Here is a 27,722-nt window from a genome sequence, read left to right as displayed (position 1 = left end):
TTCGTAACTCAGACACGTTTCCACTGTAGGTGTGAGCCCGCAAACCTCAGTCCTCTCCGCGGCATTCTCATTGCCCAGAACCGGGGCCCCACTCATTTACTCTTCTCGGACCCTCAAACAAGTAACAAGCACATCGTAGACCGACACCAGCACGCGTGTCTCCACAACCCGCAACCGGACCGGGCCAACTCTCCAGCAGTCTGCCCTCCTCTCACAGGCCGGAAGCTTTCCGGACCAGCAGTCGGATGCACCGGAAGCGCTCCCAGCCGGAGCTCCCGCGCCTGCCCAGTTTTGTTCCGAGAGATTTGCGGGGCGGGAACCTCGCAGTGCCTTCTGGGAACGCGCTGCCCCTTGGGCTTTGTTTCCGCGCAGAGAGCGGGGTTTGGTTTCCCAGCGTTGAGGGCTTCCGCTGGGGGCCTCCGCCGCAGGCAGCATGTCGGGGGTCCGCGCTGTGCGGATCAGCATGGAGTCTGCCTGCGAGAAGCACGTGCAGGAAGTGGGCCTGGATGGCACTGAGACCTACCTGCAGCCGCTGTCCATGTCCCAGAACCTGGCGCGCCTGGCCCAGCGGATCGACTTCAGCCAGGGTTCGGGCTCCGAGGAGGAGGAGGCGGCGGGGGCCGAGGGCGACGCGCAGGACTGGGCGGGCGCCGGGTCCAGCGCGGACCAGGACGACGAGGAAGGTAGGAAGGTAGCTGCTCGGCCGTGCAGCAAAGATGCGCGCTTGGAAGCCGCCCCGTCGCGTCTCCATTGCAGCGGGACTTTCAGGACACGGCCTAACTCCTGATGCTCCTGTCCTGCGGGTCTCTGAGTGGCAGCGTTTGAGTCACTGTCACCGGTAACGTCTGATACGGTTTTAAACGGAGCGCCTGTAGTGTGGCACACTTAGTGGTTGAGAGCTCAGCAGCTGTGTGACCTCGGCATTTACTTTGCTTCTCTGCAGCGGGCAGGATGGATAGGAGCACCTGCCATTGAGAGGTTCTGTGTCGGGCTGGTGGAGTGGCTCAGGTGGTGGAGCGCCTGCCAGCAAGCGTGAAGCCCTGAGTTCAAATCCCAGTGCCGCCCCCCGCCCCCCAAAAAAGAGGTCTCTGGCGACTGGAATGTGAGATCAAGTTTAAGGTAGGCTGGGGGCGTGGCTCAAGTGGTGGAGCACCTGCCTCGCAAGCCTGAGGCCCAGAGTTTAAGCCCCAGTGCCACCAAAAAAAAAAAAAAAAAAAGTCTAAGGGAGAGGTCGGATCTTGTAGACCCTAGTAGATCAGGATAAGCATTTGGCTTCTATCAGAAGAACAGCCTAAAACTTTTGAGGATTTTAAGTAGGCACGGTGATTTGCTTGTTTATAAGATCACACTGGATGCTTTGCAGTAAATGAGTTACAGGAAAAAACTAAACTGGAAGGGAGGAGGCTACATAGTAGGAAATTGCAGAAGCAGCATGAGTGGGTTTTGTATTCTTATTGTCATTGTCAAACTGTTTTTTTTTTTTAAATCACAATTCTTGATTTAGTTATGCAACAGACCCAGTGTAAGTGGGAATTTAAAGATGCCCGTTTCAATATTGAGTGTGGTGGTACATGCTTGTAATCTCAGCCTGCAACTCCAGCGCTTGGGAAGCTGAGGCAGAAGGATCACAGGTCTACGCCAATCTAGGCTAAATAGTGAGAAGCTGTCTCAAAAAGAAGAGGGAAAAGATTGTCATGTATAAAATTGACAGAAATTAAAAAACTAAAAATATTAATATCCTGTGTTGGGAATGTGACTTGGTAGAGCTTTTCTTGGAAGGCAGTTTAGAAGTTTAATATGTGCTGGAATTTTAAATGTGCATCTCTTTTGGTCCACTAATATCACACCTAAATATTTAGCCTACAAAAAAAGTTGTACATTTACACAAGTATGTGTTTGAGATGCTTACACTATCAGCATTGTTGGAAGCACTCCATGTCTGTTGAATAGGAATGGTTAAAGTTATTGTACATCCATGTTCCAGAATATCATATAAGGAAGTGGACCCATGCATATGTGCTGATGTGGAAGTGTCTCTAGATCATATTAAGTGTGTGTGTGTGGAGGGGAAGCAAGTAACAGAAAAATGGAAATATATGTATGTAAATGTATAGGAAAGCCTTTGAAAGGATGCACTCCAGCTATTGCTAGTGGTTATCTCAGAAGAGAATCAAGGGTGAGAACAAAGGAAAACTTTCACTTTTTACTCAAATAGTTTGTCATCTGAACACTAAACAGTGAGCATGTATGAAATAAAAGACACTTGCAAGGAAGTGTAAGTATGCTAGTGTAGCTAATACCAGGGCTGGCAGTACAAGCCAGCTTTGGCTTCAAACTTTTCTGTTTCAATTCTTTGTAATTACTTGAATTCAAGTTCTAAAAGCTGGAAGTAAGCAGGACATTAAAAGGCTTGTATAAATTTAAAAGTGTCTAGCTGTAATATTGTATTGAGAGAGTTAACTTCTGGAATTGAGACATTTGTCATATCAAGAATGCTGTATTAAGTCTTAACAAAGATTCAAGAAAGGTTCGTGGGAATAGGATAAAAGGCAGACAGTCTAAAAGAACATTATTTCTTCTTTTAGTACTGTAAGCCTTCCAAATGAGCTTTTCTGTCTTCTATTCAATGTAACTTATACTTCTGTATTTCTTGTTCTTTTTTTTCTCTTTTTAGGATTGGTGAAGTTTCAACCTTCCTTATGGCCTTGGGACTCAGTGAGGAACAATTTGAGAAGTGCCCTGACAGAAATGTGTGTTCTTTATGATGTTCTCAGTATTGTTAGGGATAAAAAGTTTATGACTCTCGATCCTGTCTCTCAGGATGCACTTCCTCCAAAACAGGTATTTGTAGGCTTTAATTGAAACTTTTTATTAAGTCCCTGAACCATTTTTTGGTTGTATGTCTATTGTCCAGATGAAGATTTGGACTTTCTGGTCCAAAGCAAAAGCATAAAACTGCTTTGTATCTGTATCAGTATTTTTTTTTTTTTTCTGTTTGTGTGACTCTTGGAGGTGTTGAGATTTGTTAATGTAATGCTTTAAAGTTTCCCAAATCTTAGGAAATTCTTACAGGCTGGGTCTTTAGTCTGTGATATATTTCACACAAAATGTGATAACAGAATGGCTTTGGACTTAAACAGACTCAGTTCTGCCTCTACCCTCACTAGTTGTAAAGCCTTAAATGTCAGTTCTTTCCCCTTCCTTTTGTTTACGAGATTGGTTAGAAAACTAAGGCCAAATTATGGAGCATATGAATTGTTGGTATTAGATAAAGACTATATTCAGTATTTGAACATTTGAAGATGAAAGCGAGGTAGCAGAATGATGAATTAGTGAATGAAGCGTCAGAAACCAAGGAGACTGCTATGAAAGTCCTTAGGAAAACAGGCATCAGGAGTGTGGTAAGAGTGTGTCATGGAGAGGAGGTAATGATTGTTAGAACCCATGTGCAAATAAAATTAATTAAATATAATTGCTCATATAGTATATACTTCCTTCATTTTAAAGAGAGAAAAGTAAGGTCTAGAGGATTTGTAGTATGTCAGGTTTCAGTCAAGCTTGTAGTTTGGGAACCAAGACTAGAACTCGCACATCTTACTTGTGGCACATTGCTTTTTTCACTCCGTTGTAAACAGTCTCTAGGAGCGTAACGTCTTCAAGAAATTTGGGTTAGATTGTCTAATGTGAATTTTGACTGTTATACAACCAGAAAACTTTCTTTTATTAAACTTGTATTTTTGGAAGGATATCTAGGTAATAAAATACACAAATTGGTTATGATTGTGGATATATATAGAGAGATAGATTTACTGAGCTCAGTTTTCAGAAGTGAAGTACATTTAATATTAATACTGTGCAATTTCAGTCATAATTCCAAAAGCCCTTTGCCTCAAGAGGTAGAATGCCTCCTAGCAGGCACATGGAGGCCCTGGGTTCAAACTCAAGTACCACCAAAAGTACTTTGATAGGTTGTAGTGATATAATTTTATATTCATTCTCACTGAACTCATTCATTAAATCAGGTATTTCAAGCATTGTTGTAGTGTCAGTGTCTGTATAATGGTTTCTGCTGTCACCTAAATTACATTCCAGCAGGGATTATAGACTTTAGTGTCTGAGTACCACAGAAGGGTATATATGTGGGTAGCAGTTGAGATAGCAGTATACAAGAAGGGGTATTTCTAGTCCATTGTGGTACTTTTGGTTTAACAGAGGTCTTTATGTTAGTTGACTAAAAAATAGGTTCAGGCTATTTTTTATTATTATTTAAAAAAATATATTGTAAGGTGGCAGAGTGGCTCAAGTGGTGGAGTACCTTTCTAGCAAGTATGAAGCCCTAAGTTCAAACCCCAGTACCACAAAAAAAAAATTTTTTTGAAGTGCCAGGAGATATAAAGCGGTTCATTGTCCCTCTTTGCTTTTCCTTAATTTCTAAATTTTCTCTTGAAACGGTGTCTTGTTATTGAGAAAATGTGTAATTTTAAAGTCATCTGAAAATAATACAGAACTGCAGTTTTGGATAGAAAACTTGATAGATTATTTTTGATAGAATCCTCAGACATTGCAGCTGATATCTAAAAAGAAGTCACTTGCTGGAGCAGCACAAATCCTATTGAAGGGAGCAGAAAGACTGTCTAAGTCAGTTACGGAAAACCAAGAAAACAAGCTACAAAGAGACTTCAACTCTGAGCTCTTGAGATTAAGGCAACACTGGAAGCTTAGAAAAATTGGAGATAAAATTCTTGGTGATCTGAGCTACAGAAGTGCAGGTATGGATAATTGTTAAAAACTGTGCTTTTTGTGTACATAAATGTGTACACAAAATGTGTAATGTTACACATCCTTCAATAATACATTGCTTGTCAACTACATGTTAAAATTTCGAAAATTTAATTTCTTTATACTTCAGCCAAAACCATTCTTCTCATAGCCCTATAATAAATAACCTAGCTTCAATTTGAAAACCTTTTAGGCTCATTAAACAGAAGATTCGAAGATATTGTATATAAGGTTCACAGGTCAATGGGGTAAAAACTTTGAATGCTGAGAGATGAGGCAAGGAGTCCTGGTTGGGATACTTGAGAAAACAATATTAGAATGAGGTCTTAAAAGGAATCACATGGCTCACACCTGTAATCCTAGCTACTTGGGAGGCAGAGATCAACAAGATCAGGGTTAGAAGCCAGCCCAGGCAAATAGTTCAAGAGATCCTATCTTGAAAATAACCCAGCACTAAACAGGGCTGGTGGAGTGGCTCAGGTTGTAGAGTGCCTACCTATCAAGCATGAGGCCCTGAGTTCAAACCTCAGTACCACCAAAGGAAAAATAAAACCCAGTGGATTCATGTGCTAGTGTAAGCCATCGTTATCCTAAAATTAAAATTAAAGGAAGGGCTGATAAAAGGAAATGGAATCATGCTAAGATTCCACCTCACTCCTGTTAGAATAGCCATCATCAAAAACACCAACGACAACAGGTGTTGGTGAGGATGCAGGGAAAAAGGAACCTTCATACACCGTTGGTGGGAATGCAAGCTAGTGCAACCACTCTGGGAAAAAATTTGGAGACTTCTTAAAAAACTAAACATAGATCTGCCATATGATCCAGCAATCCCACTCCTGGGGATACACCCAAAGGAATGCACCACAGGTTACTCTAGAGGCACCTGCACACCCATGTTTACTACAGCACTATTCACAATAGCCAAGTTATGGAAACAACCAAGATGCTCCACTACTGACAAACGGATTAAGAAAATGTGGTACTTGTACACAATGTGGTACTTTTACTCAGCCATGAAGAAGAATGAAATCTTATCATTTGCAAATAAATGGATGGAACTGGAGACCATCATTTCTGAGTGAGCTACTCAGGAGGCAGAGATCAGGAGGATCGTGGTTCAAAGCCAGCCTGGGCAAATAGTTCAAGAGACCCTATCTCGAAAAAACCCATCACAAAAAAGGGCTGATGGAGTGGCTCAAGAAGATATAGACCCTGAGTTTAAACTCCAGTACTGCAAAAAAAAATAAAGGAAGGTAAGTCAAGGTGATTAAGTTAAATACTAGAAGACCTAAATACTTCACTGATGCAAATTTGAGAATTTTGACCTCTGAAGGTAAAAAAATCCCACTACAAAGCTGATAAATCCATTTTTTTACATGGTCTGTAGAAGCAGTACTTTATGGTTTTAGACATTGTAAGTTCTTTCTCACAAATAATTATGTGCAGATACTTAATTTCTCTTTGGGATGATCATTTATGATTATGAAAAGATTGAATTACATTGTTTTTAATGGCAAGAAGATCTAGAATATCTTCCCTTGTTATAAGACAGGAGTTGCACTTAATCATCCACTCATGTAATTTAACTGCACAAAAATACATCCCATAAGAATATGGGAATTGGCTGGAAAAGGATCCTGTACACAGTGTTCTTTTGTCTTTCTGTTGCTGGATTCAGAATACTTCACTTGCAACCAGATTACAGAGGCTGAGCTCCGGAAGTATATTATCCCTGAGGCTTAAATTTGAGAAATTTAGAAGCACACTTATTTTTAAAGTAAAACCCCACTGGAATACACAATTTGTGTGGCCTATGGAGTTCACATTATAATGATACCCTTACTCTAAGACCTGTTTGTTTTGCTTTGCTTTTGTGGTTTTGGGGATCAAATCCAGGCCCTCTAGCATGCTAGTGCTCTTCCACACAGCTGTACCCTAGCCCAGGAGTGTTGTTCAATTTTTATTTTTTTGATGGGAGTGAAGTTTGAACTCTGGGCTTTGCGCTTGTAAAGCAGGTGCTCTACTGCTTGAGCCACACCTCCAGTTCAGTTTGTTCTGGGAATTTTGGAGATGAGGTCTAGTCAGCTATTTGTCTGATTGGCATCAAACCATATCTTCCTGATCTTAGCCTCCCAAGTAATTAGGATTACAGAAGTGAGCTACCTAGCTGCTTTTTTTTTTTTGAAGATAAATATCTTTTCCCTGCTTCCTTTCTTCCCTTTGTTCACCATTCCTTTTCTTTTCCCACCAAAAAACCCACATTTTTAGGGGGAGCTTGGTTTACGGTTCAGTGATGTGGATATGAAGTATTACATGTTTAGTATGTATGTTGAATTAATGTGCTTTCTGTTCATTTTCCTATCTTTACTCTGTTAGGATCTCTCCCCATCATGCTACATTTGAAGTAATAAAGAACACAGATATTGATCTGGATAAGAAGATACCTGAAGATTACTGTCCCCTTGATGTCCAAATTCCTAGTGATTTAGAGGGTTCTGCATATATCAAGGTATTGATCAAAGTATTTTGTCAAAGTTGGGCTCTGGAGGCTCACACCTGGAATCCTAGCTACTCATATGGCAGAGATCAGGAGGCTCTCTGTTCAAACCCAGCCCAGGCAAATAGTTTGTGAGACCCTATCTTGAAAATACCCAACACAAAATGGCTGGTGAAGTGGCTCAAGCGTAAAGCACCTGCCTAGCAAGCGTGAGGCCTTAAGTTCAAGCCCCAGTACTGCTCCTCCCACCTCCCCCCCCCATAAAAAGAGTATTTTTTAAGTAATTTCTTTTTTTTTTTGCAGTACTGGTGCTTGAACTCAGGGCCTACACTTTGAGCCATTCTGCCAGCCATTTTTTGTGATGGTTTTTTCAAGATAGGTTCCCACAGACTATTTGCCTGTGCTGGCTTCTACCTGTGATCCTCCTGATCTCTGCCTCCTGAGTAATTGGGATTACAGACGTGAGCCACCTGTCCCGGCTCTTTTGTTTTTTGTTTTTCTTTTTCTTTTTTGTTAAAACTTTATTTGTGCTTCCAAGTGTAGGCCCAAGGCAGCGACTTCTCAAGAAGTCTACTCTGAGAAACGCTTTTCTAGTTTATGCATGTTCCCCGTAGTCTCCCCGAACATGTTACACACATGTTGCTTAATAGTTCACAATCACTGCAGTCCAACCTGCACATGATGTTAGGCTCACTCCACCTACACTAGAGTTGTGAGTGTTCTCCCTCACTCTAGTTTTGCTTATTATCAAAGGTTTTTTGGGATGATCTTAGTCATTTAGTTTCTTGGCTACTTTTGAATATGAAACCTAAAGAATTCTTAAGTGACTGTGTTTGTGGGAGGTTGTTTTATAGGCATTAGCAGTAGAAGCAAGACTGTAACTAATCCTGTCTGGCATTGCTAGCCATTTCGGCTAACTCACAGGGCCTGTGCCCCAGAGCCATCAACAAGGGCCGGCACTTCAGCAGGGCAGCTTTGTTTTGAGGTTTGGAGGGATGATGCACTAGGCTGGGTCTCAGCAGGGCACACAGCATCCTGTCAGGTCCTCTCAGCTTGATCCCTTATAGAGCCTGAAAAGTTTTGGGAGCATGGGTCATACTCCTCAGCCTCAGAATAGATTATTTTCCCTCAGTCGAGATTTTCAGACTCAAGTAATGTCTTATTACCCTGAAGCTAATTTGCTAACATTTTTTCTCTGTTCTTATTGTTCTACAGGTGTCCATTCAAAAACAGGCTCCAGACATTGGTGATCTTGGTACAGTTAATCTCTTCAAGCGACCTTTGCCCAAATCCAAACCAGGTGTAGTTATGTTCCACTCTCTAACTTCTTGACTTAACTTACATAAACCAAACATAAGTATAGCAAGGGGAAATAGGTGCTTTGGAGTATGACAGTATAGAACTGCTTTTTTTTGGGGGGGGGGGGGCTGGCCTTGAACCATGATCTTTCTGATCTCAGCCTCCCCTAAGTAGCTAGGATTACAGGTATGCGTTACTGGTGCCTGGCTTTTTTTTTAGACAGGGTCTTACTATGTAGCCCAGGTTAGCCTTGAACTTGCAGTCCTCCAACCTAAGCCTTCCAAATGCTGGGATTACAAGCATGTGCCACCATGCCCAGCTCTGGAAATATACTTTTTATAATTTGTAAATCAATGAATAGCTATACTTTTTTTTTGGTTCTGGGGCTTGAACTCAGGACCTACACCTTGAGCCACTCTACCAGCCCTTTGTATAATGGGTGTTTTTGAGATAGGGTCTCTCAGGCTATTTCCTTGGGCTGCTTCGAACCATGATCCTTCTGATCTCGGCCTCCTGAGTAGGTAGGATTGCAGGCATGAGTCACCAGCACTCAGTCTTTTTTATTTTTTAGATTGAATTTATTCACTAGTATTCTCTGGTTAAAGGAAGTGGGATTTTTATTTTTGGGGAAAAATACGTTGTACTAGGGGTTAGCATTTTCTGAACTTATATATTCAGGTCATCATTGAGGCTAGTTAATACATAGGTAGTATGGTCAGAGAGTCGAAATATACCCATATCTCTTGTCTTTCAGGTTCCCCACATTGGCAGGCAAAATTAGAGGCAGCACAGAATGTTCTCTTGTGTAAAGAAATTTTTGCGCAGCTCTCTCGGGAAGCTGTTCAAATTAAATCACAGATTCCTCACATTGTAGTGAAAAACCAGATTATCTCTCAACCCTTTCCAAGTAAGAACAGCCAGCCTTTTTTGAGACTTAAATGGTACTTTGTATTTTAGGGAACAAGATAGCTACTTGGGTGTGTTGGGAGAATAATAACAGCAAAGAGGCGACTAATAACACAAAAGTGTGCTGTCCATGATGGTGGCCAGGAAAGCACGTAACACAGTGCCAGTTTTATTGAGTGTCCTAAGGAGTGTAACTCTTGGATTTTAAAAGCATATAATAAAAATTGTACTCACATGGCTACTGTTAGCAACAGTTGTTTCCAAGTGAGGTTTTTCACCGATACTGCTTTGACTAAAGAAAATGTCAGTTTAAAAAATTTACTCATAATATTCCTACATTTGTAGAAGCTAGATTTTTATTCAAATACAATTAGACTTACTCTAGAAATCATTTTTTCATTAACTTTGCACTTACTCTTTTAATATAAATTCTTATGACTGTATATTAAGACTTAAAGTTTTAACACTGTGCCTTATCAAGGGAATAGGTTATAGAAGTGAAAAATTCCATCTCAGTTCTCATTGGAGCAGAGAAGAGTATCTGTTTTCTACTGGATAAGAATCAGATACGAATTCTGTATTAAAGAACAATAAAAAAAACCTTGGTTTAAAATTTTTTTTTTAATTTTAAAGGCAGGAAGAAAAAATATATAGCTTGTTCACCAGTCTTTAACCACAGCTCAAAGTCAGCAACCATATTATTATATAGAATTGACATGAACACTTCAGTTGTTCAACAGAATTTGAATTGTTAAAATGCACAGGAGTCTGTTATATTCATGAGTGGTCATTTTGGTGAGGGCTGATCTTCAAGTTTAGAATGTGTAACTTTTGAGGATGCGTTGTTATTGTACCTTATGAGGGAAGACATTTTGAGAATGGGCTGTGATGATACTTCATGAAGATAATTTGTACCTGTCCACATTGTAGGTTATTTGCATCTGTCCTTTTTATAAATAGGTTTGCAGTTATCTATTTCTTTGTGCCATTCTTCAAATAGTAAGAAATCCCAGAAATCTGCTATTGAGAAGCAAAGTCCAGAAGATCATCTCTATGTCCTGGAGCATAATTTGCACCTACTGATTAGAGAGGTAATAAAATAAATGTTTTCTTTGCATTGTGGTGAGCACATCCAGGGCAGTGAATATGTACAAACCTCCCCTTCGCTGAGTTTCAGTTATGCACATAGCAACAGCATTCACTACCTGATGAGGAAGATCCTTCTGTGTGCTGGGGGTTCTAAAATAATCAGAATAAAGTCCTTGTTTGCAAGCATAGTGGTAGGAATATTTATACAATGAAGTTTTTTGTTTTGTTTTGTTTTGTTTGTGGTACTGGGTTTTAAACTTGGGGCCTACACCTTGAGCCACTCCAACAGCCCTTTTTTTTTGTGATGAGTTTTTCGAGATAGGGTTTTGTGAACTATTTGCCCAGGCTGGCTTTGAACCACAATCCCACTGATCTCTGCCTCCTGAGTAGCTAGGATTATAGGCATGGGCCACTGGCGCATAGCTACAATGAGTTTTATAGTAGGACTATAGAAAATACATACTGAAGGGTGCAGAGGGAAGGCCAATTCTGATGGGGAAGGGGAAGAGAGAGATGGAAAAAGGTATGCTGTGGTCTGTGACTGGAAATGGAAGTCATCTACAGCTATGTTTCCAAAGTGCTAGTTCACAGTACAGACTCATTTCAAAGGGAGCTCCTGAGGTACTTCACAGAAGTATGTATTCTAGCCTCCCTACCCTGCCCCAAGATCTGGTGCAGTTGATTGTGATGGTGTGAAAGCTGTTGTTTTAAAAAATCTCCTCAGGTTGCTCATAAGCAGCCAAATGTGGGGCTCTCTGAGTCTAAGACATAGTGGAATAAATATCTACTGATGGCATATATTTTCTCGACGAGACTAAGTGAAGTACAATTGTTTTATATTTTAAATAAAAATTATAGCTCGGTGGCTACATCGGTAATCCTAGCTACTTGGGAGGTTAAGATCCAGAGGATCTCTGTTTCAGGCCAGGCCAACCCAGGCAAATAGTTTGAGATACACCATCTCCAAAGTAACCACACTGAAATGGACTGGAGCTGTGGCTCGAGTGGTACAGCACCTGCTTTGCAAATGTGAAACCCAGAGTTTAAACCCCAGTCCCACAAAAAAAAAAAATAAAAAAATAAATACAAATAAAAAATTATAACCTCGAAGGGGTCCTTCTCTTTACAGACTTGTATTGTGCATGATCTGGTAGATGCTAGCATGTATCTTCTGTGCCACGATTGCTTTTATGTGTAGTTCAAGCCTATTGCTTTTAGTGTTTCCAAGGTGTGAGCCCTGCTTTGATTAAATACTGTGTTGTATTTACTTCGTGGGTATTGGTCATTTCAAATGGCTGTTTTTGTCAGTTTCATAAATAGACCTTGAGTTCCATCATGATGCCTCACCCAGCAAGTGCACCTTTTGGCCACAAGAGAATGAGACTTTTGGGTCCTCAAGCTTTTGATAAAAATGAAATTAATTCTTTACAGTCTAGTGAAGGACTTCTGGAAAAAATAATTAAACAAGCAAAGCATATTTTTCTAAGGAGCAGGTAAGGATGAAGAAAGCAACTTTTTCTGTGAAATTGAGGTCCTTTTTCCTGTATTGCTTCATGTAATTAATTTTTGGAGCTTTAACCTTTTTTCCCCCAGGAAGAAGGTGGCTGTAGTGTAAGAGTTTATGGAGATAGACAAGGTCCTGACATGTATGGGGAAGGGTTAGATGCATGGCCAATATAACTTAATGTAGTGTTTCTAACACTGCACTAAAATTTTGCAGACAAGTGACTAGACATATGCATTAGGAAACTAGACTTTTTTATTTTACTAAATCTATGTTCATAAAATTTTATATCCTACCTTCTCCTAATACTGTATTGCAAATTTTTCTTCTTTCACCAAGTTCTTAAAGATAGTTTTTTTTTTTTGTGATCTGGGGATGGAACTCAGGGCCTATACCTTGAGCCACTCCAGCAGCCCTTTTTTTTTCCCATGATGGGTTTTTTTGAGATAGGGTTTGGAGAACTTTTTGTCCAGTCTGGTTTTGAACCTCGATCCTCCTTGCTAGCTAGGACTACAGGCATGAGCCACCAATGCCCAGCATTCAAAGATACTATAATAGCTGAGTCATATACTCTTAAGTGAGTATTCTGTAACTTCTTTCCAAATTCTCAGTCACTACCCAGTTTGTTGACAGATGCTGAGCAGAACATTCTTGCATCCGTGTCTGTCTGTTGTAGGAATTTTGATTCACTGTCAGGGAAGCAAACGATGGAAAGGGAAAGTTAAGAACAGATTAGAAGATACCACTACTGGAGCAGCAGGGGAAAAGAGCAAATCCTTGTTGTTTATGTGAAAGTCCCTTTCCACCATAGCTGTTGTCATTTCTTCCCATTTTCTCTAAGCTCTTTGTCTTTCCAATAAATTGCTAGAGTTAGATAATTAGAAAGTAAGGCCGTCCAGTAGTTTGATCAATTTACATAATTTATGTTTTGGATCTAAGCAGTGTGTCTAAGGTACAAAGGAAAGAGTACTTGCTTTGCAGTTGACTCCCAGGTTTTATACCCCAGCTTACAGCTATGTGACCTTGGCAAATTGCTTAACATTGCTAACCTTTTTTCTCTTTTGAAAAATGAAGAAAATAGTTCCTACCCAGCATATAGAGTTGTAAGATTAAGCAATACAATTCCTGAAAGCACTTAATTATAATATTTGGTATATAATGAACGCTTAATGTTATTTCTCATTTTTATTTATCATATTTTTCTTTCTTGGTGTGTAAGATTTTGATTGTGCTTAAGGTCTCTAGCTTCTCTTGAATTTGATTTTAATTCTATTATAATAATCTAAGTATGGGTGTCTCCTATGTCATTTGTTACCAGGGATCAAGTACTGATACTTGCGAATGATTTGTTTCAGATTAGTTAGGGCCTGAGAAGTATCTTTCTTACTTGTGGCCTGATAAGCTTTCCTGAATGGGACAAAACAAATGGAGTTGAAAGAGCATAAGTCTGTCATGAATTGTCATAATCACGAATGTGTGATTAATACGAGTTGTGAGATGAAGCTAAGACCAGCACATCAGTGCGGTGTGCAGAGGTTCTCAGAACTACCTCTACCTTTGTTCAAAATCTTTGCTTTTCAGGCTGGGGGTGTGGCTCAGTGGTAGATGACCTGCCTAACAAGTAGAAGGCCATGAGTGCAAACCTCAATAAGGAGGGTTGGGGGGGGGCTTTGCTTTTCAAATGGTGGTATTTTCAAAAAGTAGTCATTTGATTTCCATGTTTTCATATAATCAGTTTAAATCCTTTCATTTTATATGGTGACTTTTTAAGAACTTTAACTTTTCTTTTAAAGAACTGCTGCAACCATTGACAGCTTAGCAAGCCGCATTGAGGATGCTCAGATACAGGCCCATTGGTCAAATATCAATGATGTTTATGAGTCTAGTGTGAAAGTATTGATCACCTCACAAGTTTATGAGCAAATATGCAAGTAAGTGTCAAGATAAAAGTCATGTGTTCAGGATGTTAAGTTGCTTGTTAGGCACTGGTGTTTGCTAAGGGATTCTATTAAACTTTTGGTTTTTGTTTGCTAGGGTGCAGTAACATTTCAGTAATAATATCAACTGTCATGTTTGTAAGAATGTAAAGTAAGAATGTCTAAAATAATATCTATTAGGTAAATGTCACACATTTGAGCTACAGAAAAAGTGAACCCAGCCTTTCAGCTCTAGTGACCCCATCTCCTTAGACACAGGCCACACTGCTTCAGTTATTGTCTCTAGGCTATGACATGCCTAGTGCGCTTGAGACAGGACAGCCATTTATACTAGAGCCTGTACTCTTCATGTTGTGCCTAGAACAGCCCAGGATTTGAAGTTCTTTCTTGGCTGGCATTGATCCTGGGTCTAATCCAGTTCATGATTATGCCTTTTAAACCAGTTGATAGTTGTGTATCTGTGAAGTGGCAAAATGATTTTTGTCCCAGCATTCTTTGACATACTGTCTGCTTGATTTTACATTCACAATTCATAAGTTAATACAGTGTCTAGGAGCCACAATTTGTACCTCTTTGAAATTTAACAACTGATAAGGCACAGCTGAGGCCCTTTCCCAAGTTAGTCTGCGAAAGCCTCAAGCAAACATTTGTTAGGGTCTGTGAATACTTTTTATTTATTTTTCAAGGGGCAGATTTTATTTCAGACAGATCTAACTAGTTATGGTGAGTAAAACATGGTGAGACACAAAATCACTGATCTTTAAAGTAGGAACAGAAAATGCATTTATATTGCTTTTTGTTTTTGTCTGTTTTTTTTTGTTTGTTTGTTTCTTTGCAGTACTCAGGAGTGAACTCAGGGCCTTGTGTTTGCTAGGCAGGGGCTCTACCACTTTTGCCACTCCACCACCCCTATAATACTACTTTTTAATGGGGCAGTTTTAATTCACTATTTTTTAGTGAAAAATGGTAAGCATAAGCTCATAAAAGATAAAAGAGTATACAATGTAAAGGAAATTAATTAGTTTTGAAACTTACATGAAAAAAGATGGAATGAAACTGAATCATAATTTTCTCCTCTATCTAAAGAAATAAAATAATTGGGTGTTTTTGGAATGCGATGGAAAGAATGGGTGTTGAATACAGGGGAAACAAATTTGGAATGAGTTTCTACCTTTTAAGACTGGGTAATGGGGTCAGAGGTTATGATTATACTATAGTCCACTTCTGCTTGTGTTTAAACTTTTCCATAATAAAAAATGTTGAGAGAATGAGTGCAAAAAAAAGAAAGGAAACAATTAATGGCATTCAGTAGTTTATGTCCAATCCAAAGACCAAAACAACCTTGTGATTCTGGTTACAATATTCGATGTGAATTCTGTAAAGAAAATTTGATGATAGATCCTTGACAGAATCAGGAAGGGAGAGTTGAGTGTTGTGGAGCACGACTGTAATCCCAGCATTCAGGAAGCTGAGGCAAGAAGTTTTGAGTTTGAGGCTAGCCTGGGAAATATAGCAAGAATTTGTTTCAACCAAAAAAAGAAAAGGACAAAAGAAAAGGGGATCACGAGAGATCCTCATCTTTTAGAGGCTACTTAGAGTTGAAAGCAATTTTCAGAACATCATTCTAGGAAAGTCTTTGTGTTCTCAAGTATGTATATCCCACCTGAACCTTACTTTTTTTGTGCAGCCTTCTAAAAAAAATTAAAAATTTTATTTCCCTGTGTTGTGTAATCATCATAGTTATCTAGTAGTTTAGAATTTCTCCATCATCCCAAAAAGAAACTGTATATTAGCGGTCATTTACGATCTGTACTCTTTTTTTCTCCACCTTGATGAGATAGTCTCACTATATAGCCTAGGGTGGCCTTGAACTCATGCTCCTCCTGCCTCCACCTCCCAAGTGCTGGGATGAAAGGCCTGCACCATCATTCCCAGTTTGTGTGCTGCTTTTTACTTAGTAGCAAATTAGTGAATTGACATTCCTTATATGGATCTGCCTCGTTCTTTTCTTATGCATATAATGTGTTCCATTATATGTATCAAGTGAGTTTTGTTGTTGTTGTTATTTTAAGTTGGACGCTGCTGGCTCACGTCTCTAAACCTAGCTACCTGGGAAGCTGAGTTGGGGAGGATCACAATTCGAGCCAGCCCAGACAAATACTTTGCGACACCCCCCATCGCCAAAATAACCAGAACAAAATGGACTGGAGGTGTAGCTCAGGTGGTAAGCCCTGAGTTCAAACTCCAGTCCCACAAAAAAAAGAATTTTAATTTTCCCTAGGTGGAGATTTTTGTTGGATGTCAGCAAAATAACTTGTGTATGCTCAAATATGTGTGTGTGTATATACGTACATGTATGTATTATATATGTATACATATATAATACGTGTATATATATATATATATTTTTTTTTTTTTCTGGCAGTACTGGGGTTTGAACTCAGGATCTCACAAGGCAGGCACTCTGAGCCACACCTCCAGCTCCTGCAAATATATCTGTAGGATTAAGTCCTTATAAATGTAACTGCTGGGTTGAAAGTGAGGACATTTAAATTTTTGACTAATACCTTCAAGTTGTTCTTCAAAGTGGTTGCTATAAGTGTACCTCATCAATAGTGAGTGATAAGAATTCCTGTCCCTTCACACTCTTGTTTAATTTTCTTTTTGTTTTTTTGGGGGGGAGGGGAGAACTCAGGTTTGAACTCAGGGCTTCAAGCAGGCGCTCCACCTCTTGAGTTACACCTATCTGCCTGGGCTGGCCTCGAAACACGATACTTCCGGTCTCATCCTCCCAAGTAGCTAAGGTTATAGGCATGAGCCACCAGCACTGGCTTGTTTAAATTTATTTATTTTTTAATTTGCTTAAGTCTGTGTCTTTTCCTTTAAGCCTTCTGAGCTTTGTTTTACTTTGAAAAAATAATGTAAGCTTTATCAAAATTACAATTTAGAGCCAGCACCAGTGGCTCATGCCTATAATCCTAGCTACTCAGGAGACGAACAGATCAGGAGGATCGAGGCTGAAAGCTAGCCCTGGGCAAGTAGATACACTCTGTTTCCAAAAAACCCATCCCAATAAAAGGGTGGAATGGTTCAAATGGTAAGAGCGCCTGCCTAGCAAGCACGAGGCCCTGAGTTCAAACCCCAGTTCCACCTTCCCCACCCCCCCCAAAAATTTACAGTTTTAGAGCTGGAGGTGTGGGTCAACTGATGGAGCACCTACCTAGCAAGTGCAAAGCCCTGAGTTCAAACTCCCTTCCCACCAGGATAAACAAAAAACAAAAACAAAATGCTTTATTCCCAAATATGTACTGTAAGATAAAGTTAAAAACAAGAAGTTCTAGTATCTAACATATATATTTGTTAGATTCAGATTGATTGATCGATCTGCTTGCTAGCAGACACTGCTTGAACCACGTTGCTAGCCTCTTTTTTTGTGGTAGTTTTTTTTTTTTTCCACAAGATAGGGTGTCCCAAACTGTTTGCCTTGGGCAGACTTTGAACTGCTATCCTCCTGATCTCTGCCTCCTGAGAAGCTAGAATTACAGGTTTGAGCCACAGGCACCTGGCTGTAAGTTGTTTGGAATAGTACTGTGGTCTGAATGGTATGTATTAAAAACTTTATGACTTTTTTGTTTGACCTACGCCAAGTTAATAGAGTGCATATTCTGATTTCTTTGCTGATTATTTCAGGATAAACTTTTTATAGTTAGCAAAACTTTTTCCCTTTCTGTGTGAGGTTTTTGTTTTGTTTTGGTTTTTTGCAGTACTGGGATTGCAAAGCAGGCTGTACCACTTGAGCTACCCCTCTACTCCATTTTTCTGTGGTTATTTTGGAGAATCTTCTGTATTCCCTGGGCTGGCCTCACACCAGGATCCTTCCAATCCCCTACAGGCATGAGCCACTGGTGTCCAGACACACCTAGTTTTTGTTGGTTGAGATGGGGGTCTGTTAAACTTTTTGCCTAAACTTACTTCAAACTGAGATCCTCCCAGTCATCTTCCAGAGTAGCTAGGATTACAGGCATGAGTCACCATGCCAGCGTCTATGTAAGAGTTTGACCTTTGGTTAACTCTGGGAAGATGTTGTCTATATTACTAGGCTAAATTACTTATGGCAAAAATGGTCCCAAACTGATGAGATACATCTAGTTTGGGAACAATTTTATATAATGACAGGTGCCTTTGGACTTCCTGAATTGTGTGACTTTTAAAACAGGGCTTCTCTTAATGGGGACCTTGGAAACCATGCCTATGGAGATACTACAAGAGCTTGTAGCTCTAGTGAGGGATGTCAGGGCAGGTCCATATATGCCCAGTATGAATCTTGTCACAAGGAGGTATGTGCTGCTGTGTAGACAGCTGCGTGTCCTGCTGTGAACTGCCAGAGAAGAGCATATGCTGTTGGCCTACTGAGTAGACTGGTGCTCTGTGTGGTCTGATTGTTTAGTGGAAACTAGGAAGACCACCCCACTCCTCCGTAAATGTTAGTATAGATTGTTAAAACTGATTTTTCATGATATTATAATTGAATGTTTGTGGCATTGTGAAAGATAATTTTGAATGTTCCTGATTTTTAGCGTGTGTATCTGTAAAGGTCCATTCAGCTGCAGTTGAACATTGGAGTTGAGCAGGTCCAAGTTGCTCACAGAGACAGAAGAGTGATTACACTATCTCATCAGGAGCAGGAGCTACAGGATTTTCTTTTGTCTCAGGTAGTGGTTGCAGACAAATCCTTAATCCCTTTCTCTCACAACTGCTTGAGGAACAAGCTAAGAAGTAATTAAAATGTAGCCAATTATAAAAGGAGGACCCCCCCCCACACCCTTTATTGCCTTTTATTCTTTGGTTGTACTGAAGGGCTGAACTTAGGGACTCACGCTTTCTAGGAGGGCACTCTAGCACTTCAGCCACACCTCCAGCCTGGATTTCATGTAATTTCTAATGACATTTGCAATCTGCTGGTTAATTCAAAGTGTTAATGAACTGCTGTAGATTTGTTTCCACTCACTTTATTTTGGTTTATTTGGTAGGTTTTTTGAGACAGGGTCTGTGAAGCCCAGACTGACCTTGCGCTCTCTATCCTTTCCTCAGCCTGTTCTTTTTTTTGGTAGTGGTGCTATGGATTGAACTCGGCCTCACGCTTGCTAGGGAGTTGTTTTACCACTTGAGCTACACTTCCAGCCCTTCACCTACTTTTGTTTTAGATGAAGGACCAGTTCTGAGACTAGCAAATTTTTGTTTCTTATGATTTCCAGGACTTACAGCCTCTCCAGGGCTAGGAGTTGAGAAGTATTAATCCAAGAAAACTAGAGAAAGGGAGATCAGATGCCAAATAATAATGAACATTATCCATAGTAATAAGTTGAATGTTGTACTCTTACAATAGCAGTATAGAAAGTACTGGAGTTTGGTCCCCACTTGACAACCAACTTGCTTTGGGGCACTAGATACATTTCTGGTCCTTTCTTTCCTTATTTGTAAACTAAGAACAGTATTTTTACCGCCTTCTCCCTGAAGTTACCACAGCTAGTCTAGTGAGATACTGAATTATGGGAGAAAGGGTAGAGGGTGGATTTTTGAAATGTTAGGGTGAGATCCTGTTTTTTCACATAAAAGAGAAAAACATTCCCCATCCCAGAAGCAATAATCTTGTGTTCTGATTTGCGTCTTTGGTGCCAAGTCAATAAAATGTATCTGTGAAGGATGGTAGCTCTTAGCCGATTAGATACTAAATGGCTTCGACCATGTATGCTTAAGCATACATGCAAACCTGTTGAATTGTTACTGCATAGCTTGTAGAATGAGTGGAAAGTCTAGAGACCAAGATTTGCAAATGGATAGAAATCCAAGGAGGCTGGGGGAATGGCACTGCTGCGCTCACTGCTGGGGGCAGAGTCTAAAGAAGAAACAGGCAGCATGTGTGGGAGGGTCCGTCTACAAAGTTGTGGGTGTAGGAGAGCCCTTAACGGTAGTCAGCAGCCCTAGCCCAAGGTTAACGGGAGGGACAAGGTACACCACAAAAGGAGAGTCACATAGAGTAAGCCACTTGAGAAGACCAGCGGCCTTTTGTTAAGAGACTCCGCCAGCCTAGATAACCTCACAGGGACGGTGCCAAGGGAGAAAATACCCTGACTCACTGTCCTCCTTGCTGTCTTGCTGGCAGCTATTGGATAGCCCCCATTACTTGGGTGGGTGCCACTACCTGAACCCCACTTGAAGCCAGAGAACTTAAGAGGCTGTTAACAGTTGCGCCTCCCAGGGCAGAGAGTAGGGTAGGGACTAGACTTGAAGAGTGAATGGAGGTTATTTAGCATACCTGCTACTTTTAGTGTTGCTTCACATTCAGTGATCCGGGTGGGAGACTCCATTTGGAGTTTAGGTCATGTGCCTGTGCTCAAGCTGCCAGGGGACAGGGAAAGCAAGTACCAGGAATTCAGTCTCCTGCAATGGCAGGAGGGGTCTTGCTCCCTCTTTGTAGTAGTCACACAGAGGAGGGCTCCTAAACATAAGACAGGGTTGCTGTCTAGGTACTGCAAACCCTTAACAGAAGCTTACAAGGATGATGTCAAGTCACTGCAAGTAAAAGTACTGACTGTCATATTTCCTTTTCCTTTCACAGATGTCACAGCATCAGGTGCATGCAGTGCAGCAGCTGGCCAAGGTTATGGGCTGGCAGGTACTTAGCTTCAGCAATCATGTGGGACTTGGGCCCATAGAGAGCATTGGCAATGCCTCCGCCATAACAGTGGCCTCCCCGAGTGGAGACTGTGCTATTTCAGGTACTCTCTGCAGCTCTGAGTGAGTAGGAATCATTGGGATTTTGACTTTTAACATTTTGCTTTAATAGTTAAATATCCATAAAAGTAATTTATCTCTAGTGAGTTGATTTTTTTTTTTACAGTGATGTTTATCTGATCATATCTGTTACTCAGAACAAAAGACTATTACTTCTCTTTCTAGTACTTAAAACCATTTAGCTTGTGGGCTGGGCTGTAGCTAAGGAGTACAGCACTTGCCTAGCATGCATGGGGTCATGGGTTTGATCCCCAGTATCACAAAAAAAAAAAAAATTTTTATCTTAGCAGCACATTAGACCTTGGTAGATCCTCTAAACAGTCAGCATTGTTATTCCTGCAGTCCCAGGTGTTGAATGGATATGGTGCTATACACATGGACAGAACCACAGAGGTAGAACCAAGAGGAGGTACTTAATAAAACACCTACTTTTGAGGGGACTCCCTTTTTTTTTTTTTTCAGATGGTTGTACTAGGATTTGAACTTGGCCTTGAGCTTGCTAGGCAAGCACTACCATTTGAGCCATACACCAACCCGTTTCTGCGTAAGGTATTTTTTTCAGTTAGGTTATCGTGTGTTTATATGGCCTCTGGCCATAGTCCTCCTACCTATGTCTTCTGGATAGCTAAGATTACAGGTGTGTCCTACTACACATGGCTTGTTTTTTGAGGTGGGAGTTTTGCTAACTTTTTGTCCATGGTGACTTCAAATATTGATCCCTCCTTTCTCTGTCTGAGTAACTGAGATTACAGATGTGTACCACTGTGCCCAGCTTATCTTGCATGATTTTTGTAGTGCACACAGTTTAGAGATATTTACAGTAGCTTGGTGCGTGTGTGTGTGTGTGTGTGTGTGTGTGTATGTGTGTGTGCATAAATTAGTTTTTAAAAGTTAGCATTTTGGGTGGCTCAAGCCTGTACTCTCAGCTGCTCTCTCCGCTATTCAGAAGAGAGAAACCAGGAAGACTGAGGCTCAAGGCCAGCCCGGGCTGACAGTGAGGCCCTGAGTTCAAGCCCCAGCACCGCTCCCCACCAAAAAGCATCATTTAACAAGATTGTTTAAGTTGTTGAACAGATAGGTTTTTATATTCAATAGAATGAAATGGGATTTATTTCTCTTTTTTTTTTTTTTCCCCTTATGGTAGTACTGGGGCTTGAACTCAGGGCTTTGAACTTGCAAAGCAGGCACTCTGCTACTTGAGCCACACGTCCAGTCTGTTTTGCTCTGGTTATTTTGGAGATGGAGTTCTCTCGACCTGTTTGCCTGGGCCGGCCTTGAACTGTACTTCTCCCAATCTCAACCTCCTAAGTAGCTGGGATTATAGGTATAAGCCACCAGCACCCAACTATCCTTGGAATTTCCTTGTTTACAAAATGAGTCTATTGATATTTTGTTTTTTCCTCCATAGTTCGTAATGGACCTGAAAATGGCAGCAAAATTATGGTTCAGTTTCCTCGTAACCAGTGTAAAGATCTTCCAAAAAGCGATGTTTTACAAGATAACAAATGGAGTCACCTTCGTGGACCCTTCAAAGAAGTCCAGTGGAATAAGATGGAAGGTCGGAACTTTGTTTATAAGATGGAGCTGCTTATGTCTGCGCTTAGTCCTTGTCTACTGTGATCTTTTCCAGGACAGCTTCCAGAAACCTTGACTTGAGATGTTTGCAGATAAGTTATAAGCACAAGGAAGGGAAATCTTCCAAAGGTGTATTTTTTTTTTTTTACGAAAATAATAAATGTTTATCTAGCAGTTTGAAACCTTTCACTTTACAGGTAACAAGTACTTTGAAATGCAGAAGTTTAAAAACAGTTGTAGGTCTATATTAGGGGAAGATGTAAGATAATATTTTTATACAGTTAACCTGAAAAATGTTATTAATTTGCTTTTTAAAATGGCCCTTCTTTGATGTTAACATCAAATAAAGTGTGTGTTTCAAATCAACTATTCATTCTACTGTTTATTTTTGTTGTTGTTTGTTTTCTTTGGCAGTATTGAGGGTTTAAACTCAGGGCCTCAGGGGGCTGTATAACTTGAGCCACACCCACAGCCCTCTTACCATTTCTTAAAAAGATCACATAATGTTGAAGAAGCACTCTTATGACCTAGCTTTCATACAGAGATTCACTTACACTGAGCAGACCCAGCTCTTTCCCAGCAGAAGGAAGTCCTCTCTTTATTTCTAGGACTCTTAAGCTGTGTATGTTAGAAAGCCGAGTCCCTCCTCCAGCTGTCTTCTTTACATGCCCAAGTCATAAACATAAGCAGTTTAACAACTTCCTCAGAAGGGGCACAAGGCAGATTGTACCTTCAGGGCTTCCTCCTGTCCTGTTGATCTGTTTTCCCATTTGAGTGACCTCTGTCCACTTGATACTCTTAGCATACTCATACCCAGCTGTCCCCTTGCCTCCCTTCTGCCTCCTCAACTGACCTGGGTTGCTTTCTCCAATTTGTTCTTCCATTAGATCTCTGCTTTCTCTAGGGAAAAAAAGAACTAATGGACCCATGGGTTGGTTTTTCTAAGTAACGTGTTTATATTTCTTGAAAACAGTGCCCCACTCCTAAAGTGTGTGTGAAGAATTCACATTATAAGAGATGCAGACTTGGGCTGGCAGAGTGGCTCAAATGGTAGAGCACCTTCCTAGCGAGTGTGAGGTCCTGAGTTCAAACCCCACAAAAAAAAAATACAGGCTTATGGACCTTTTGGTACCACCAAAAAAATACATAGTAAAGTTTCCTTTGAAGTAAAACTGAATTTTTTTCTTTTTCTTGTGTCTTTTTTTTTGAGGGGGGCCAGTATGGGGTTTTGAACTCAGGGCCTTATGCTTGCTAGGCAGGCACTGTACCACTTGAGCTACTCTGCCAGCTAAAACTGAATTTTTAAAACTTGTTTGGACTGGAGTTGTGGCTCAAGCAGTAGAGTGTTTTGCAAACTCAAAAGCCCTGAGTTCAAACCCCAGTTGCAATGAATCAATCAATAAAGTCTTCTGTTTTAATAATTTCTAAGATAATGGCAGTAATCCATCTTCCTCCATCTTATTTTGCTTTTAAAGAAAAATGGAGCGTATGGGCTGTGATGCAACATCTTTGTGCTTTTGTTTGCTTTTTTCCTCTTCGGACCAAGATTCTGCATCTTGGCTGAGGGTGTAGCTCAGTGGTAGAGTGCTTAGCCTGCGTGCCTGAACCCCGAAGTTCAAACTCCATACCGAGAAAAAAAGAAAGCCCTGCATCTTTCCATGGAAATTTTAAAAATTGGTAAGAATTTGCAGTTATTTATTAAAAGTCTTTAGTGCTTCAGAAATTCTGGTGGCTCACAAAATTTGCCTTGGCTAGCAGGCTAAACTGTACAAGTCTCATGTGTGATTTTTGGAGGCTTACACCAGAACAGTGACACATCAAGTTTTTACTGAAAGATCAGTTTTTGGTTTTTTAAGTTTCCCTTAATTGCAGATGAATACTTTGGTAAGTTAAAAAATGAATTACTCGTATAAATTTTTAAAAAGATAAAAGGTCTTTTTATTTGATTGTCATAGACATAGAATTGCTGTCAAATATAAAAGTCCTGAACAGCTTACCGACCAGGACCACACTGAGTAGAACAGATGAGAACCCATGCATAGGAGTGGATAACTGATAGCTGTCAAGATCTTATGTCTTCCTTTCTCCATTCAGTTAAGTCTCTTAGTGAACAGCCATTACTCACCTACAGAACGGTAGAAACTGAAGCAGCTGAGTTGCTGAACCAGCCTCACTCTGCCTTGTGTTTACATTCCCAGCTTGTTTCAACCTGAATTACGTGGATCTGAGGGGGTATGTGCAGAGGAACTTGGGAGGTGATAGGGGAAAACCAATTAGTCCCAAGTATTCAACAGGTTGGCAAAAGAGCTGTATTTGGATATTGGCTCTACTGTTCGCTATCTGTATGAGCCTGGCAATGTTAACCTTTGAACTTGTTTTCTTACAAAGAAGTAGGGATAAAGAAACCCCTTTGCTAACCTCACAGCTATCAATAAGGTTGGTAATGGATGTTAAATTCTAAAGGTGCCATGCAAATATAAAGCAGTAAGCAGCTGTAATTCTAAGAGTCAAGCTGTAAGAGGTGCTTAAAGCCCTTTTGCTGAAAAGCACAGACTCCTTACTTAGTCCCACAAATTAACTAAAAACAGGAAAAAACCTTGGCATTTCTGTCTCCATTTTCTACTTGTCCTTTGCTCTGAGCCATTCTGTCCTGCAGCCAGCTGCAGGCTGAGATCAGGAGGCTCACATTTTGAGGCCAGCCTGAGCAAATACTGTTTGAGACCTCCATCTCCAAAATAACCACAACAAAATGGATTGGAGATATGGCTCAAGTGGTAGAACTCCTGCTTTGCAAGCTCAAAGCCCTGAGTTCAAACCCCACTCTCCCCCTCACCCAACACAAAAGCATTTAGAAGTTTTAGAAACCAGATTTATAACCTGGAGAGAGCATTTCACATGTCCTATATCCTACTTTAAATATTTTGGATGTGGAAGAAGATTTGGGGGTTTTCCAGGTAATTTTTAAAGCCATGCTCTGTGTTTTACCTCTCCTGAGACTCCCTACCTTTGTCTTTAATATGTTCAGTCTCATTTCCCCAGTCTTGCTCTTTGTTGATGCTTGACATACTTGGGAATAAAATAAAGTCTCTTTGATCTCATTTTAGGATGGTAACTATTTCCCAGGCTGAGAAACCCTGTGACACAGTACCATGGTGCAAGTTCTCTGAATTCAATAGCCATAACTGACATTGTTCACTATCTCCAAACCACATGTTCACATCTAGAAATGTATCCTATGAAATACCACACAAAGCACAGATTCATAAGAGATCATGGTGTAAGGATTATCAAGTGGTCTGTAAAAGTGAAGAATTAAAAGAGAGCTCTAAATGTCCTGCATAAATGAAAAGCAAGTAGACGATACCAGAGGAGCCCCACATTCAGGTGCTCATTTATTACTTTTCTAAAAGTACAGCTGGGTACTGTAGGAGTTTTCTGGCTCCCTTATCTAAGAACCAGGAACACTTCCATGTTTCACTGTTTTCATTTCCCTTTTACTGGCTGTGAATGAATCTTGCTTTATAGAAAAGTTTTTTTTTTTTTTTGTGGGACGATAGACCTTATTTGACTTGAAATTTGACAGATGAGGACATCTGAGGTAGAAAGGTGACATACAGACTGATAACTTAATGAATATGCCAAGGAGAGGTCAATGGCAGATACTACTGCCAAAATGTATTCATGACTTTTCTTGTAACTTTAAGTGTGCTCAATCTGAGCCCTGTGGGACCCAAAGAAACAGTAATGGAGATCTATGATGTGTTCAGTATCTGAAAAAGCCTACTGGAAATTATACATTAACCCTCTCCAGCTTCACCAGATTGCTTTGCTGTGGCACTGTTAAACGGTACCCCTGATTATCTCATTTAGTTAGAAATTCTAATTGGCACTTAGGTATTGTCAATGAATAAGAATAGGAAACTGAATTATTTAATAAGTTCACCTTGTTTAGTAGGAAAAAGTCCTACTAAAGGTAGGCAAAATTTGAGGTACCCAAGGAAAAGTATTTCTACACATAGAACTGCCTGAATAATCACTAGTTTTTTACAACAAAGGGAATTTAACCAAAACCACAGGTTTTCTACAGCTAAAACTTTTGACTTTTTTTACATTGGCTATTGCTAATGCAAGGCTATTCTCTTTCTCTCATCCCCAAATATTAGTCTCCCATAAGCTTTTACATAAAACCCATTCATATAAAACATTGACTCTGAATTTCCTGAAAGAGGTAAGAGTTGAGTGCATTCAGTAATGCGGAAACAGTGTTGGGTGAATGCAGCATGATATAATAAAGTTTGTCCAAGGTTTTTCATTTGTATTTTAAAAAAAAGGTTTTCAGCAAACAATTATATCCATGCTATGGATTGCATTGTGCAGGCAAAAAAAAGTGAAATTTAGGAATAGGTACAGACATGAAGTAACACCCATGCCACATTAAGGAAGATCAGGTAAGTTGTAGGGTACATACGTACAACAGAATGCAATTTAACTACAAGCAAAAATGGTTGAATATGTTGTAGAATGTAGACTTGCATATGCATAAATGCATAAGGGTTCACACCAAATTTGACTATTGTTCCCTCTGGGAAGTAGAATGGAAGAAGGGGAGAATTTTTATTATGTATCATTTAGCCTTTTGAGAAGGATTTGTATTTAAACTAAATCAAACATACCCACCTGGTTTTTAAAAGACTGGAAAAAGTGATCTCTGCAACCATGCTCTCCTTAAGGATGGGAAATGCTGACATCTGGGCTAGAGGGTTCAGATGTACAGAAAGGCACAAACATTGGTAGCTCACACCACCTGTAAGGGGGAGTTGATTTGTGGATAGTCGTGCTAACAACTACTGAGATTTGCTCTGCTTTCAATAAACTTGAAGTGTCTGACACTTCCCTGACCTATACTGGATATGTGAAAGGTAATGATTGCAGGAGGCAAGAGTTTCCTCCGTGTTCCCCAGCTTGTCGAGGAGACTGTGCTCAGAGTGGGATTTGCCCCATCACTTTTGAGTCCTTGGCTGGTCATGGCACTCGGCACCTCTTCTCTCCCTATGGTTACACTTAACCAGCCATGCTGAGTGGTATCCTCCCCAGACTGCATTCTTGCACTGGGCAATACCCGATAACAGACCTCTCACTGCCCTCTTGTGGCAGTGCTTCAGATCAGAGTAAGTCTCAAGTATCTCAAGTATTTGTTGTCTTATGTGGATTGTGGAGCACATGGGTTCTCTGTTTCAGCTCTTCTGCCAACCAGTAGAGCATGAAATGAGAAAGAACAATATCTTTTTGGGTTCTTAGGTTTTATTGAGAAGATACTGTTGACAAAGCGTGTGTGTTC

At 40.3% G+C, this 27,722-nt stretch overlaps 1 protein-coding gene across 1 annotated transcript; it reads left to right on the top strand.

The window, feature by feature from the left end:
• The first annotated feature begins 297 nt into the window (after nt 1–297).
• LOC141425012 (mediator of RNA polymerase II transcription subunit 17-like) lies at nt 298–22,750 on the top strand. Its single transcript, XM_074081016.1, is given in 13 exon segments — nt 298–683; nt 2,675–2,841; nt 4,550–4,769; nt 5,891–5,894; nt 7,159–7,291; nt 8,495–8,579; nt 9,333–9,485; nt 10,445–10,575; nt 11,882–12,066; nt 13,871–14,008; nt 18,609–18,726; nt 20,634–20,793; nt 22,218–22,750. Coding segments are annotated over 13 exon segments (1,956 nt in total). The 5' UTR covers nt 298–433; the 3' UTR covers nt 22,430–22,750.
• Nucleotides 22,751–27,722: the final 4,972 nt, after the last annotated feature.

Source organism: Castor canadensis, chromosome 1 (assembly GCF_047511655.1).
Source record: "Castor canadensis chromosome 1, mCasCan1.hap1v2, whole genome shotgun sequence".
Taxonomy (NCBI): Eukaryota; Metazoa; Chordata; class Mammalia; order Rodentia; family Castoridae; genus Castor; species Castor canadensis.
Note: the sequence above shows the minus strand (reverse complement) of the source record. Positions and strands in the feature narration are given on the sequence as shown.